Source organism: Meles meles, chromosome 7 (assembly GCF_922984935.1).
Source record: "Meles meles chromosome 7, mMelMel3.1 paternal haplotype, whole genome shotgun sequence".
NCBI lineage: Eukaryota > Metazoa > Chordata > Mammalia > Carnivora > Mustelidae > Meles > Meles meles.
In genome coordinates, this window is record NC_060072.1 from 21,164,037 (window position 1) to 21,181,580 (window position 17,544).

At 40.0% G+C, this 17,544-nt stretch overlaps 1 protein-coding gene across 1 annotated transcript in view; it reads left to right on the forward strand.

The window, feature by feature from the left end:
- Nucleotides 1-16,294, forward strand: part of DEPDC4 (DEP domain containing 4) — a 33,640-nt gene extending 17,346 nt beyond the window's left edge. Inside the window, 10 exon segments of the mRNA XM_046011784.1 lie at nt 1,538-1,638; nt 1,640-1,701; nt 8,185-8,310; nt 9,603-9,661; nt 9,663-9,713; nt 9,715-9,743; nt 9,835-9,880; nt 9,883-9,925; nt 10,138-10,244; nt 16,157-16,294. Of these exon segments, the coding sequence (XP_045867740.1) occupies nt 1,538-1,638; nt 1,640-1,701; nt 8,185-8,310; nt 9,603-9,661; nt 9,663-9,713; nt 9,715-9,743; nt 9,835-9,880; nt 9,883-9,925; nt 10,138-10,244; nt 16,157-16,294 (762 nt within the window).
- Nucleotides 16,295-17,544: the final 1,250 nt, after the last annotated feature.

Genomic DNA, 17,544 nt, shown 5'->3' on the forward strand with positions numbered 1-17,544 from the left:
GTATTTTTTTTCTAACACCTGTTCAGTGCCATGCCAAAAGATTAGTACTAACAAATGTGGACTAATTGATTAGAGGCTATTTATGATACCAAGTCTTCACTAAAAGACTGTTAATTTGATTTATGTTTGGTCATTAACTCGAAGGTAGCAAAGTGAGATGCCTTTAGGAGCCAGACAAATCAGAGATCAAGGGAGTACTTAATTATTGATCATGTAAAGATACATACACCATTATTTTGCTTGAATGTATGGCCCTCTCAGGCTATTTTTCCTTTTCCCACTTAACACAGAGATATAAATATCTGCAGGGAAAACTACAGCAAAACCAATAGGACAGTATCAAGAAAATGGTAACTAAGACTCTGCCATACTGTTTGGGGTACAACAGAGTGGTAGGGTTTATGGTTAACTGGAAATGACATGCCAACCCAAAGAGAGTATCCAATAATTCATACCAACTGCCTGTGGTTAGGCATTTGAATTCAAGTCCAGTGTTTTATGAGATCTTGTGATTTTTTTAATAGGGAAGCTTGAAACCCAGAATTTTACATGAAATCTGTCATTTTATGCAAGTATATTTTATTCAAAATACTTTGTAACAAAACAACCCATAGCTATGGTCCAAATTTAATGCATAGGCTACCAGGTTGGGAGCTCTGCAAGAGATTTACTATAGCTACTACTTTTATAATTTTGTTTGACTTAAAGGAAAAACAAAACATTAATTATGGGGATGCCTGGGTGGCTCAGTTTGTTAAGCGGCTGCCTTCGGCTCAGGTCATGATCCCAGCGTTCTGGGATCGAGTCCCACATTGGGCTCCTTGCTCAGCAGGGAGTCTGCTTCTCCCTCTGCCTCTGCCTGCCCCTCTGTCTGCCTGTGTTCGCTCACTCTCTCTCCGTCTCTCTCTCTGACAATAAATAAATAAAATCTTAAAAAAAAAACAAACATTAATTATGATCTCATGATTAGGATAATGAAAATTTTCATTAACTCTTAAAAGAAATGACGAAAAACCCAAGTTAAGATTAACCTAATACTGTATTTTAATTCAAAAGTAAGAAATACAGTTATGTGTGCCACTTGGATAAAATTATAATTAGTAATCTTATATTCTCTCAGATGTGTACAATAACTCATAAGCTTGAGTAGCAGTTTTTTATGTTTGGAATTAACCTATCATTGACTTTCAAAGCTAGGTCAAGAGTATCTGGGTGGGTCAGTCAGTTAAGCAGCCAACTCTTGATCTCAGGGTTATGAGTTCAAGCCCCATGTTCGGCTCCATGCTGGGCATGCAGCCTACTTAAGAAAAATATAAATGAGGTGCGCCTGGATGTCTCAGTCATTAAGCATCTACATTCGTCTCAGGTCATGATCCCAGAGTCCTGGAATCAAGCCCCACCCTGCTTGGCAGGAGGCCTGCTTCTCCCTCTCCCACTCTCCCGATTGTGTTCCCTCTCTCACTGTGTCTCTCAAAATTCATCTCTTTAGATTTGGTTAAATATAAGCTAGACTTTTTTATATTTTATCAGTTTTTAGGTAGTTAATGGAAATGTTAACTATCTATTTGTTTTTGTTTTTAACTCTGGGGTTGACAACTGGTTTATTAATGCATCATTTAAATGTCTGGATACTTTTCTGACCAGTTATAGTTACAGTTAATCAGCAGTTAGTACAGGGGGAGGAGTCAAGATGGCGGAGAAGTAGCAGCCTGAGACTACATCAGGTAGCAGGAGATCAGCTCGATAGCTTATCTAAACATTGCAAACACCTACAAATCCAACGGGAGAGCGAAGAGAAGAAGAACAGCAACTCTAGAAACAGAAAATCAACCACTTTCTGAAAGGTAGGACTGGCGGAGAAGTGAATCTAAAACGACGGGAAGATAGACCGCGGGGGGAGGGGCCGGCTCCCGGCAAGCGGCCGAGCAACGGAGCACAAAATCAGGACTTTTAAAAGTCTGTTCCACTGAGGGACATTGCTCCAGGGGCTAAACCGGGGTGAAGCCCACGCGGGGCCAGCGTGGCCCCAGGCCCCGCAGGGTCACAGAAGGATCGGGGGTGTCGGAGTGTCGGAGAGCTCGCAGGTATTAGAACGGAGAAGCCGGCTGGAGAGACAGAGCCGAGGACTAAACTCTCAGCTCGGGGTTACCTTGAACTGGTCGCGGGCTGGGTGAGCTCGGAGCGCGGCTGGAGGCTGGGGATACGGGAGTGACTGGATGCTGTCCTCTGGGGGCGCACTGAGGAGTGGGGCCCCAGGCTCTCGGCTCCTCCAGGCTGGAGACTGGGAGGCCGCCATTTTCATTCCCGTCCTCCGGAACTCTACGGAAAGCGATCAGGGAACAGAAGCTCCCAAAAGCGAACCCGAGCCGATTACTTAGTCCGGCCGCTGGTAAGGGTGGTGCAATCCCGCCTCGGGCAAAGACACTTGAGAGTCACTACAACAGGCCCCTCCCCCAGAAGATCAACAAAATATCCAGCCAGGACGAAGTTCATCTATCAAGGAGAAAGCAGATTCAATTCCTAAGACAGCAGAGCAATTCCCGAGGAGGAGAAAGCAAAGCACGGAACTCATGGCTTTCTCCCCATGATTCTTTAGTCTTGCGGCTACTTCAATTTTTTTTTTCTTTTTTCAATTTTTTTTTTCTTTTTTCTTTTTTCTTCTTCTGCTAAATTTTTTTTTAAACTTTTACCCTTTTCATTTTTAACATTTTTTGACTAGTTCATCTAAATATATATATTTTTTCTTTCTTTTTTATATTTTTTATTTGTTTTATTTTTTAAATTCTTTTCTTTCTTTTTTTCTTTTTCTTTTTTTTTCAGAAGCTGTTTTTATCCCCTTTCTCCCCCCCACAATTTGGGGTCTCTTCTGATTTGGTTACAGCGCATTTTTCCGGGGTCTTTGCCACCCTTTTAGTAGTTTATTTGCTCCTTCATATTCTCTTATCTGGACAAAATGACAAGGCGGAAAAAATCACCACAAACAAAAGAACAAGAGGCAGTACCGAAGGCTAGGGACCTAATCAACACAGACATGGGTAATATGTCAGATCAAGAGTTCAGAATGACGATTCTGAACATTCTAGCCGGGCTCGAAAAAGGCATGGAAGATATTAGAGAAACCCTCTCTGGAGATATTAAAGCCCTTTCTGGAGAAATTAAAGAACTAAAATCTAACCAAGTTGAAATCAAAAAAGCTATTAATGAGGTGCAATCAAAAATGGAGGCTCTCACTGCTAGGATCAATGAGGCAGAAGAAAGAATTAGTGATATAGAAGACCAAATGACAGAGAATAAGGAAGCCGAGCAAAAGAGGGACAAACAGCTACTGGACCATGAGGGGAGAATTCGAGAGATAAGTGACATCATAAGACGAAACAACATTAGAATCATTGGGATTCCAGAAGAAGAAGAAACAGAGAGGGGAGCAGAAGGTCTATTGGAGAGAATCATTGGAGAGAATTTCCCTAATATGGCAAAGGGAACAAGCATCAAAATCCAGGAGATGCAGAGAACCCCCCTCAAAGTCAACAAGAATAGGTCCACACCCCGTCACCTAATAGTAAAATTTACAAGTCTTAGTGACAAAGAGAAAATCCTGAAAGCAGCCCGAGAAAAGAAGTCTGTAACATACAATGGTAAAAATATTAGATTGGCGGCAGACTTATCCACAGAGACCTGGCAGGCCAGAAAGAGCTGGCATGATATATTCAGAGCACTCAACGAGAAAAACATGCAGCCAAAAATACTCTATCCAGCTAGGCTATCATTGAAAATAGAAGGAGAGATCAAAAGCTTCCAGGACAAACAAAAACTGAAAGAATTTGCAAACACCAAACCAGCTCTACAGGAAATATTGAAAGGGGTCCTCTAAGCAAAGAGAGAGCCTAAAAGTAGTAGATCAGAAAGGAACAAAGACAATATACAGTAACAGTCACCTTACAGGCAATATAATGGCACTAAATCTATATCTCTCAATAGTTATCCTGAATGTTAATGGGCTAAATGCCCCAATCAAAAGACACAGGGTATCAGAATGGATAAAAAAACAAAACCCATCAGTATGTTGCCTACAAGAAACTCATTTTAGACGCGAAGACACCTCCAGATTTAAAGTGAGGGGGTGGAAAACAATTTACCATGCTAATGGGCATCAGAAGAAAGCTGGGGTGGCAATCCTTATATCAGATCAATTAGATTTTAAGCCAAAGACTATAATAAGAGATGAGGAAGGACCTATATCCTACTCAAAGGGTCTGTCCAACAAGAAGATCTAACCATTTTAAATATCTATGCCCCTAACGTGGGAGCAGCCAACTATATCAACCAATTAATAACAAAATCAAAGAAACACATCAATAATAATACAATAATAGTAGGGGACTTGAACACTCCCCTCACTGAAATGGACAGATCATCCAAGCAAAAGATCAACAAGGAAATAAAGGCCTTAAATGACACACTGGACCAGATGGACATCACAGATATATTCAGAACATTTCATCCCAAAGCAACAGAATACACATTCTTCTCTAGTGCACATGGAACCTTCTCCGAATAGATCACATCCTGGGTCACAAATCAGGTCTCAACCGGTATCAAAAGATTAGGATTATTCTCTGCATATTTTCAGACCACAATGCTCTGAAGCTAGAACTCAATCACAAGAGGAAAGCTGGAAAGAACCCAAATACATGGAGACTAAACAGCATCCTTCTAAAGAATGAATGGGTTAACCAGGAAATTAAAGAAGAATTGAAAAAATTCATGGAAACAAATGATAATGAAAACACAACAGTTCAAAATCTGTGGGACACAGCAAAGGCAGTCCTGAGAGGAAAATATATAGCGGTACAAGCCTTTCTCAAGAAACAAGAAAGGTCTCAAGTACACAACCTAACCCTACACGTAAAGGAGCTGGAGAAAGAAGAAGAAAGAAACCCTAAACCCAGCAGGAGAAGAGAAATCATAAAGATCAGAGCAGAAATCAATGAAATAGAAACCAAAAAAACAATAGAACAAATCAATGAAACTAGGAGCTGGTTCTTTGAAAGAATCAATAAGATTGATAAACCCCTGGCCAGACTTATCAAAAAGAAAAGAGAAAGGACCCAAATCAATAAAATCATGAATGAAAGAGGAGAGATCACAACTAACACCAAAGAAATACAGACAATTATAAGAACATACTATGAGCAACTCTACGCCAACAAATTGGACAATCTGGAAGAAATGGATGCATTCCTAGAGACATATAAACTACCACAACTGAACCAGGAAGAAATAGAAAACCTGAACAGGCCCATAACCAGTAAGGAGATTGAAACAGTCATCAAAAATCTCCAAACAAACAAAAGCCCAGGGCCAGACGGCTTCCCAGGGGAATTCTACCAAACATTTAAAGAAGAACTAATTCCTATTCTCTTGAAACTGTTCCAAAAAATAGAAACGGAAGGAAAACTTCCAAACTCATTTTATGAGGCCAGCATCACCTTGATCCCAAAACCAGACAAGGATCCCACCAAAAAAGAGAACTACAGACCAATATCCTTGATGAACACAGATGCAAAAATTCTCGCCAAAATACTAGCCAATAGGATTCAACAGTACATTAAAAGGATTATTCACCACGATCAAGTGGGATTTATTCCAGGGCTGCAGGGTTGGTTCAACATCCGCAAATCAATCAATGTGATAGAACACATTAATAAAAGAAAGAACAAGAACCATATGATACTCTCAATAGATGCTGAAAAAGCATTTGACAAAGTACAGCATCCCTTCCTGATCAAAACTCTTCAAAGTGTGGGGATAGAGGGCACATACCTCAATATTATCAAAGCCATCTATGAAAAACCCACCGCAAATATCATTCTCAATGGAGAAAAACTGAAAGCTTTTCCGTTAAGGTCAGGAACACGGCAGGGATGTCCATTATCACCACTGCTATTCAACATAGTACTAGAAGTCCTAGCCTCAGCAATCAGACAACAAAAAGAAATTAAAGGCATCCAAATTGGTAAAGAAGAAGTCAAACTATCACTCTTCGCAGATGATATGATACTATATGTGGAAAACCCAAAAGACTCCACTCCAAAACTGCTAGAACTTGTCCAGGAATTCAGTAAAGTGTCAGGATATAAAATCAATGCACAGAAATCAGTTGCATTTCTGTACACCAACAACAAGACTGAAGAAAGAGAAATTAAGGAGTCAATCCCATTTACAATTGTACCCAAAACTATAAGATACCTAGGAATAAACCTAACCAAAGAGACTAAGAATCTATACACAGAAAATTATAAAGTACTTATGAAAGAAATTGAGGAAGACACCAAAAAATGGAAAAATGTTCCATGCTCCTGGATTGGAAGAACAAATATTGTGAAAATGTCTATGCTACCTAAAGCAATCTACACATTTAATGCAATCCCTATCAATATACCATCCATTTTTTTCAAAGAAATGGAACAAATAATCCTAAAATTTATATGGAACCAGAAAAGACCTTGAATAGCCAAAGGAATATTGAAGAACAAAGCCAAAGTTGGTGGCATCACAATTCCGGACTTCAAGCTCTATTACAAAGCTGTCATCATCAAGACAGCATGGTACTGGCACAAAAACAGACACATAGATCAGTGGAACAGAATAGAGAGCCCAGAAATCGACCCTCAACTCTATGGTCAACTAATCTTCGACAAAGCAGGAAAGAATGTCCAATGGAAACAAGACAGCCTCTTCAATAAATGGTGCTGGGAAAATTGGACAGCCACATGCAGAAAAATGAAATTGGACCACTTCCTTACACCACACACGAAAATAGACTCCAAATGGATGAAGGACCTCAATGTGAGAAAGGAATCCATCAAAATCCTTGAGGAGAATGCAGGCAGCAACCTCTTCGACCTCAGCCATAGCAACATCTTCCTAGGAACAACGGCAAAGGCAATGGAAGCAAGGGCAAGAATGAACTATTGGGATTTCATCAAGATCAAAAGCTTTTGCACAGCAAAGGAAACAGTTAACAAAACCAAAAGACAACTGACAGAATGGGAGAAGATATTTGCAAACGACATATCAGATAAAGGGCTAGTATCCAAAATCTATAAGGAACTTAGCAAACTCAACACCCAAAGAACAAACAATCCAATCAAGAAATGGGCAGAGGACATGAACAGACATTTCTGCAAAGAAGACATCCAGATGGCCAACAGACACATGAAAAAGTGCTCCACGTCACTCGGCATCATGGAAATACAAATCAAAACCACAATGAGATATCACCTCACACCAGTCAGAATGGCTAAAATTAACAAGTCAGGAAATGACAGATGATGGCGAGGATGTGGAGAAAGGGGAACCCTCCTCCACTGTTGGTGGGAATGCAAGCTGGTGCAACCACTCTGGAAAACAGCATGGAGGTTCCTCAAAAGGTTGAAAATAGAACTACCCTATGACCCAGCAATTGCACTACTGGGTATTTACCCTAAAGATACAAACATAGTGATCCGAAGGGGCACGTGTACCCGAATGTTTATAGCAGCAATGTCTACAATAGCCAGACTATGGAAAGAACCTAGATGTCCATCAACAGATGAATGGATAAAGAAGAGGTGGTATATATACACAATGGAATACTATGCAGCCATCAAAAGAAATGAAATCATGCCATTTGCGACGACGTGGATGGAACTAGAGCGTATCATGCTTAGTGAAATAAGTCAATCGGAAAAAGACAACTATCATATGATCTCCCTGATATGAGGACATGGAGAAGCAACATGGGGGGGTAGGGGGATAGGAGAAGAGTAAATGAAACAAGATGGGATTGGGAGGGAGACAAACCATAAATGACTCTTAATCTCACAAAACAAACTGGGGGTTGCTGGGGGGAGGTGGGATTGGGAGAGGGGGAGCGGGCTATGGACATTGGGGAGGGGAGGCGAACCATTAGAGACTATGTACTCTGAAAAACAACCTGAGGGTTTTGAAGGGTCAGGGGTGGGAGGTTGGGGCAACCTGAGGGTTTTGAAGGGTCAGGGGTGGGAGGTTGGGGGAACAGGTGGTGGGTAATGGAGAGGGCACGTTTTGCATGGAGCACTGGGTGTTGTGCAAAAAGAATGAATACTGTTACACTGAAAAAATAAATAAAATGAAAAAAAAATCAGCAGTTAGTACAAAAAGGAAAGACAAGACTGAGTATACAGAAGATACTCTTTGATGTCATAATAAAATACTATAATCAAGAGAGAGATTGCCTATTAACTGATGAGTATTCTGATATTCAGTCAGGAATTATTGAACTTTTAGGTAAAAGAAGATATTTAAACCTTAGTTTTTCTGTATAATAATATTTTAAAAGATTTTATTTATTTATTTTATAAAGAGAAAGAGCAGGGGTGTGGAAAGGAGCAGAGGGAGAGGGACGACATGCTCAGTCTCATGACCCTGAAATCAAGAGTCAGACCCTTAACTGACTGCACCACCTAGTCACCCCTAAAATATTTTTTTTTAAAGATTTTATTTATTTGACAGAGATCACAAGTAGGCAGAGAGGCAGGCAGAGAGAGAGGTGGGGAAGCAGGCTCCCTGCTGAGCAGAGAGCCTGGGGCTCAATCCCAGGACTCTGGGATCATGATCTGAGCTGAAGGCAGAGGCTTTAACACACTGAGCCACCCAGGTGCCCCACTCCTAAAATATTTTTAAAGATACAAGTTTCATGGGGAACCTGGTTGGCTCAGTCGGTGGTACATATGAATCTTGATCTCAAGGTCATAAGTTCAAGTCCTACATTGGATGTAGAGCTTACTTAAAAAAAAAATAGCAGAACATTTAAATAAACTGAGTATTACATTTTAATATTTTTCTTCAGTGGTGTCAAAGTACTTGATGAAGTCTTTTTTCATTTCACTAATGTTACCTGCCATCTAAATTGTACTATCAAATGTAACTAATGTAGTATAGGGCATTAGATCTAAGGTAACTACATCACAGGGGCATATACTACTTTAATATAGTATAGCATTAGAGAGCAGAGGTATCTGGAAATATTAATTTCTGATATATTAACTTGGCGATCTTTTACAAAAATAAAAATTGAGTGACATACATTATGTCACTTTTGTAGCTATGTAGGTAGCCATATAATTTCATGTTAAAAACAAAATACTATTTGATAATGCTGGATGTAATTATGCATGTGCTTGCCGTATAGAATTATAAAGATTTATTCATTTTTTATTAGAGAGAGTGTGGGGGGGTAGGGGTAGGGGGATGGGGGAGGGTGGGTGGACAGAGGGAAGGAGAGAGGAAGAGGGAAAGAATCTCAAGCAGATTTCTCGCCTAGCTGGAGTTGGGCAGGGGGCTTGATCCCATGACCCATGAGATCATGACCTGAGCCAAAACCAAGAGTTGGTCCCTCAACGGATGAAGCCACCCAGGCACCCTATAGAATTATAAAAATAGTTTCCTGTGTGTTTGAAATATTTCACCATAAAACCTTCTTCCTGTAAAAAAGAATCCACAAACCAAATACAGCATCATAGACTTATAACTGACTACCAAGTATTACAATCTCCATTTTTCTGTAACCCATGTTACAGAAAATGGGAAAAGAATAGAAGCACTTGAAACAGCATAACTGTATCTAAGATTGTTACTGCCACAATGTTAGAGAAGAATCATGAGGGCTCCTTACCTTTATAACTCTTGTATTCAGAACCTAACACCCACAAGTTACAGAAACAGGGAAAAAAATTTCAATAACAGTTTTACAATTTTCTAGTCTTTTGTAAAAAAAAAAAATCATTTAAGTTAAGGTTAATCTTTCTGTTCACAGTATGATAACAAAACAGTGATCCTGAAAACTCTTGTCAAATCAAAGCAGTTTTGCAAATGAGATCATTATTGAAATTATGGGCAGGAGGTGCCTGGGTGGCTCAGTCATTACGGGTCTGTCTTCAGCTCAGGTCATGATCCCAGTGTCCTGGGATCGAGCCCCACATGGGGCTCCCTGCTCAGCGGGAAGCCTGTTTCTTCCTCTCCCACTCCCCCTGCTTGTATTCCCTCTTTCCTCTCTCGATGTCTCTCTCTCTCTGTCAAATAAATAAAATCTTAAAAAAAAAAAAGTATGGACAGAACAATTAGTCTGGTTTTTACTGGAGTATCACTCTGAGCTATTCAAGGTATTTCTGGCATTTTGCCAAGGCGCATTTATTACTAAACTATTTGTGTCCAGCAAAAAGGTAAATCATTCACTTAATAAATAATTTACTGAGTACGTGTAATGTGCAAAGTTTGAAGGGATGCTGTTTCCCCATATCCACTGAAAAGAAGAAGCAGGCTTAAAACAATGTCAATATTTGCAAGCATATTGATACATTTCTTCAACCCATTTCCGGTGCATTACTAAGTGCCAGGCACTGTTACCGCGGTTAGAATACATCCGCATACAGGGGCGCCTGGGTGGCTCAGTGGTTTAAGCCTCTGCCTTCGGCTCAGGTCATGATCTCAGGGTTCTGGGATCGAGCCCCGCATCGGGCTCTCTGCTCAGTGGGGAGCCTGTTTCTCCCTCTCTCTCTGCCTGCCTCTCTGCCTACTTGTGACCTCTCTCTCTGTTAAATAAATAAATAAAATATTTAAAAAAAAAAAAAAAAAAGAATACATCCGCATACAAAACACAATGATGCAGGCCCTTGAGGAGTTTATATCCAAGCAAGGGACAGCAGACAATAAAAAATACACATATAAATCATATATGTATAAATCATCAAGTCGTATAGTTTGATGGAAGGCAATACATGGAATACTTGCAATATAAAGGGGAAAAGAGCTTGGTAAGGGGATTTAGGGTACTAGACTGAGGTGAGCGGGAGCTTACAGCATTAAGGGGGCCAAGATTAGCCTCATTAAGAAAGTAAGAGTTGAGCAAAGCCTGGAAGCAGGAGAGAGATTCAGCCAAATGGCTGTGAGATCTGTGTAGGATAGAGGTCTTGGGCAGAGAGAATACTTCTCTTGCCTAGCTGGAGAATGCTTCCTAGTGCAGAGGACCTAGGGGTCATGCATGCGTGGATGCTGAGGAACAGCAAGAAGTGGTGAGCAGAGGGGAGAGTAGTAGGAGATGAAGTCTGAGAAGTTGGGGGCCATTGTAAGCCATTGGAGAAACTTTGTTTCTGCTTGGAATAAAATGGGGAATCACTGGAGGGTTTGAGCAGAACAGTAGCAGTAGCCTGATTTGACTGACATTTATAAAGATAATCCCGTCTTGTTTTTTTTTTTTAAGATTTTATTTATTCATTTGACAGACAGAGACCACAAGTATGCAGAGAGGCAGGCAGAGAGAGAGGGGGAAGCAGGCTCCCTGCTGAACAGAGAGCCCGATGCAGGGCTCTATCCCAGAACCTTGGCATCATGACCTGAGCCAGAGGCAGAGGCTTTAAGCCACTGAGCCACCCAGGCATCCTGATAATCCTGTCTTTTGTGTTGAGAATAGGTTGTACAGGGGCAAGGGTGGAAGTGGGAACATCTTTTTTGAAGGCTCTTGTACTAATCTGAACAAGAGATACGGTGACTTGAAGAAAAAGAGTAGCAATAGAGTTAGTAAGATAGGGTCAGATTCTTGATATATTTTGAAATATCTTAGAAAAAGATTGTCTTTTAACCTCACTCTATATTTTAGTACCAGACAGAGGCATTTTTAGCATTATTTCTCTTAAAGCCTCTACAAAGAATTATTCCTTCTTCAATTTCTTGGTTTAAAAAAATTCTGATGTCACAAGAAACACATTAGCTCAAATTTTGTAGCAGTTCTGTCAGCCTTAACTGAAACTTCTTTTTCATTATTTCAGAAAAGAAGATGGTTTTAAGTATATGTAATGGAAGCAGTCCCCCATTTATGAATTTTGTTGTTTTGTTTTAAGTAAATGCCATGCCCAGTGTGGGGCTCGAACTCACGACCCTGAAATCAAGAATCTCTGCTGATGAGCCAGTTGGGTGCCCCACCGCCATCTGTGAATGTAAAATGAAATATATTCTTTTTAAGTCAGTTGTTATTCTGCACCTACTTTTTCATCAAAATAATAATAATGATAATAACAATAAAGGGAGCTTGGGGCCAAGTTTACATAAATCTTTAATTCTACAGTCACTAAACCAAAATTCATGTGGATGATTTACTTGTAAAATGGTCCCCAGATTCCAAGTAGGAATTACGATGAACATCTCCCCTGCCCTCCCTTTCCTTACCACTTAACTTCTGCACGTTCTTCTTTCTCACCCTGCCTCCTCCTCTAGGTAAATAAATTATTTTTTCTACCTATGGCCAAAAAGTTACCTTGTCCTGTCAGAACTAGTGGTGTCATACAGAAACTCACTGGTTCAAATTTTGTAACAAGCTACAAAAGAACTTGATGTGGGGGTGGGATTCAATAAGTGGGGGGTGAGGGGACGCTTCTGGAAACCTGGGATAGGGTATTTCAGGGAGGCTGAGATTTGGCTATTTATGATAGGGGCTAAGCTTTTCCCTGTTACAGGGTTTACCTATACTGTCTACAAGCCTGTCTGGAAAATTTTTCTCCCAAACCTTATGGCTTATTCCTTCACAGCTGTGCAGGCCTCTGATTAAAATGTTATCCTCTCAGAAACACAGAAAACTTCCCTAAGATAGCTACCCATCTTCTTCATTCTAACCTCTTACCTGCTTTATGCTTTCTTAATGGCACTTAGCCCTGCCTGAAATTATATGATGTGTTTGCTGATTTTTTTAAATTGTTTTTCTCTCCCAAGAGAACGTAAGTTTCATGAGTTCAGAAACTTTTCTTTTCTTTTTTTACTTCAGAAATTTGGTTTGTTTATTCACCACCTAGGACAGTGTCTGGAACATAGCAATCACTCACTAAATTTTCACTGAACGACAGAACGAATTAATGGGGACAGCTCCATGACTGGAAATCGGCAGTACTTTTGAAGCTAATGGAAAGGTATCCCAGGGTCCAGGATGAAAGAGCTGCGTGGAGGGTCTTGCATAACAATATTAGCTGATGGATTATTTACCCCAGATACATACAGTAATCTGGGATTACTTTTGTGTAACCCAAACTGGAAAGGAATATTTATCTTTTTTTAAGAGAATAAAATTGTAATATATTTAAAAGCAACCATTTATATATGGGCGATGTAATTACAATGTAAGATTATTTAGACCACTGTTTTTATGGAAATACAAATTTTCATTATTATAGGAGAGCATTACACTAAGGATTGGTTAGCCTAGTTTCAGTTAAAGTATATACATGAGAGTAGAAAATAGAATATGAAGAATTCTAAAAAAGTTTCAAGTATTTATACCCTCTATAATTCAGAGACCTTCTGCTACCCACCCCCTCTCTCCATCTGCAACCCTCTTCCTCTATTCATTGGTCAAAAATTTTGAGAGGTTTTTCTTATGTTGGATTCCTGGCTAGAAAAAAAAAATTCATATTAAATATTTGAAAATACCTGTTTTTATGTTGGGTAAAACACAAAAACTGTTTTATGTTGGATCTGGTTGTAAGAAACTTAAGAAGTTTCTTTGTGGAGAAGATCCAGATGCCATACCAGATATTGATTCAGATTTGTTCCTTCTTCATCATTAAGAGACTATTATAGCCAAGTAAGTTGGAAAGGAGCCAAGGGTGAGTGTGTAATAAATATATAATAAAAGATAGTTATATGAAGGTAAATTTTTTTATCTCCAGTGCAGGTTCTCCAGTGTAGTTCTTTTTGAAAGCTCTTTGATTACCTTTCATCTAAAAAGGTGAAAATTTTCTCTCTCAATGCTGTTTCCAAGTCTCACCTCCGCTTCTGCCTATTACCTACCTGCCTGCTTCCTTGCTCCTATGCTCTCTCTCTCATCTCTTTTTCTGACTGTCTCAGATTCTTTCTCATATGTGTCATTCTCTCTCACCCCTTTCCTTCTCTTTTCTAGGAAATGACCTAGTTTTACGAAGGAACCTGGCCTTCCCAGTTGAATAAATGCCATGAATTGTTTCACTCGATGTCTTGTGGCAATTGATCTAATTCTTTAGTTTAGATTCTCTTTAAACTATCAAATATTTTCAGTATAAATTTCCTAAGATTGTCATGTGAGAGGCAAAATAGCATAATAGATCTAACTGTGAGTCCTGGGGCCAAATTACCCAGGCAAGTGGCTTAATCTCCTTGTGCTTCATCTTCCTCACTGACAAAATGGGAATAAGGATGGCATCTACCCCACTGGGTAATTATTAAATATGTAACATTTATACTCAATACTAGTATCATAAATTTTAAAATATTACAAATATTTAAATTGTATAATTAAATATTAAATAATATTACCATTTACTATTACTTGATACTAATATTGAGCCCTATTATGTGTCAGACACTGTGCTGAAAACTAACATAGGTTTATAAAATTATTTCTTCTACACAATATTTTTTGTAGGCATTACTACCATCCTATTTTATAAGTAAGGTAACTGAAGCTTTAGAGAGAAGTTAATTAACTTGGCCAACTAGAAAAGTAGGTAACATTGTTTTCCTTAAAAAAAAGTTCCTGAGGCATTACTAATTGAAATGAAAAACAATCATACGTGGGACATAAATTTGTTTTCCTGACTTACTTGGAACTTCTCAGCTAATAGATATTTTTCTCATTCCTTTCTTTAAACACAGGGCATACGGCAAAGGGTATGTTGCCACATGTATCCTGTCTGTTGGATGCAGTTAAACAGCAGTGCTAATAAAGTATTCTGAACTTAGCATCTGGAATCTTTTTGGGTTAATTCAATCATATCTTACTAAACTTCATTTGGTTGTCACTGCTACAGTAGCTGTTTACATTCAATTTCTCATTACTTTTGGCTTCTGAGAGAGTGGAGGAGTTGCAGGCATTTAATATTTATTTCTGTTCAACAACATGCTTTAAAGAGAGATAATGAATATGAGTCCTTGCACAGGGCTATGTGCTGCAAGCATTTGGAAAGTGAAAAATGATCTCATAATATTTTCCCCTAAACAGCTTAGTTCTTTTGTCTCTTCTTGAAGCTTATCCCTTCTTGAATAAGATTCAGATTGTATCATTATACAATTTAATTGAAAACTTTTTAAGATTTTATTTATTCATTTGTCAGAGAGAGTACAAGTAGGGGGAATGACAGAGAAGCAGACTCCCCACTGAGCAGGGAGCCCAACATGGGGCTCGATCCCAGGCCCCTGGGATCATGACCCAAGCCAAAGCAGACGCTTAGCAACTGAGCCACCCAGGTACCCCTAGGGAGATGATTGAATCCAGTTTGGCCTTTTGACTTAAGATATGTGTGAGACATCCTGGTCGAACTTTTCAGTAGGGAGGCCGGATTCACACCATTGAAGCTCAGCGGGGAGATATGAGCTAAAACTAAATATCTGGGAGGACATGGAAATTGAGGTCATTTGGAGTACATTGAGTAAAATAGGAGGTCCAAGAATAAAACATTAAGGAACACCAATAGTCAAGGGGCGAGTAAAGAGGAACCTACGAATGAGACAGAGAAGCAATGTGAGGAGGGAACTGAGGTAAAGTCAGACCCATAAAGCCAAGGAGAGGTAGCATTTTAAGGAGGAGGACTCCGTGTGGCAGATCAGGACCGTGATGACTCTCTGGAGCCGATTTGTGAGAGCGGATTCAGCAGTATGACAAAAACCAGGATGAAAGGGAATGAATGGGGAATGAATGGATAAAGAAATTAAGAGTGGCTGTACATAAGGGGAAGAGAGAAAAGTGGGTGGTAATTGGGGTGGTGCTGAGTCAAGCCAGAGGTTCCAGCATACTGATCCACCGAGAGGAGAGCAGAGGACATGTGCTCAAGGGCACGGACCAAGGGTTTGCCTGGCACAGAAGGAGAGATATTGGAATAAAGACGACAGTGTGTGTGGATGTAAATAAATGGGGAGGGTCAAGGTAGAACGTTGAGAGAGATTGCAAGAGATGCATTTGTTTTCCTTGATGAAGTAGGAAGAAGAGATATTGTCTGAGGAGTTGGACCAATGAATGGATCCCGTGAGAAGAGAAATAGACTGTCAGGTGAATGGGAAAAGCAGCTGAGAAAGGACAAGTAAATGTTGACGAGGAATTTTGAGCACCTGGATGCTATAGATTGTAAATGTGAGTGGTGCCAGTTTGTACAGTACGATTTTGTCAGCAGTACTTACTTACTCGAATGCCAGAGTGGAAAAGGTGGATCCAAGCATTGATGACAAGCTGAGATGTTGCTCGTTGGCTGTTGCAGGATAGGAGCATATGCGTTTATGAGATATTCGGTTCTGTATCTAACTCAGGAGAGGAAAGAAGAGGTGATGGGCAAAGAAAGGTGGCCCGTGAGGATTTGACGTTCTGAGATTGAGAAGAGTGGTGACAGCTCCTAAGCTAGTATATCACAGCGGGAAAGACTACAGGCCCTGGGAGGGCACAGTCCTTGTTTCAGATCCTAGCTCAGCCACTTGTTAGCCGCGTGGTCCAAGCTTTTGTTCGTCAGTAAGGTAGGGCTGATACTAATAATACCTACACACCTAGACCTGAGGTTACTGAAGACTTAATGAAGGAAAAGTACAATAAGTTTGGCACATAGTATGCGCTCATGTTAAGCTACTACTCTATTGTTACATGAAGGATAGTAGATTCTGGATAGAGAGTTGGGTCCAGGTTTTAAATTTTCAAAGACATTATAATTCCAGGGTATCACCATAGGTGTGTTTAAATAAAAGCCATTTTAGTGACGATAGATAAAAACCCTAAAATTGATGGCCTTCGGGATTTCAAAGGTAACTCTGATTGAGAACTGCTTTCGTATGTGGAGGCTAAGGTGTCTTCAATTGTAGATGAGCATCAGGAGTCGCTTAGTTGACTGTACGTGCTAAGACAGCTCACAGAACAGTGAAAAAAGCATTGTTTGTGTTCATGAAATTATTTATGTCTTGAACATGACTCTGATGAAGTTCATGACATACCACCCCAAAATATGACATTTGGCATATTGAATACTTTAAGCTGAAAGAGTCTGAGAACATGGCAGAAGCAGGAAAGCCACCGTGACCTTCTCCCCGCCTTGCTCATCACTCGTCTTCCCTGATAAAAGCCATAAAACAGGAGCACCTGGGTGGCTCAGTGGGTTAAAGCCTCTGCCTTCAGCTCAGGTCATGATCTCAGGGTCCTGGGATCAAGCCCCACATCGGGCTCTCTGCTCGGCAGGGAGCCTGCTTCCTCTTCTCTCTCTGTCTGCCTCTCTGCCTACTTGTGATCTCTGTCAAATAAATAAATAAATCTTTAAAAATAAATAAATAAAAGCCATAAAACAGTCCTGTTAGAGGTGCCCTCCTTACATTCAAGGTAAGGAGCTTCTTTACCTCTGAAAACAAAGGGACACAAGAAGAGGTGGAACAAACAGGCCTTGCTAAGTTTTCCCCAGTTTATTACAATTACCTGACACTCAGCTATCGTATTCTTCCACAGCTGTCCACTGGTCATCAAACCTAGCACAAAGCTAT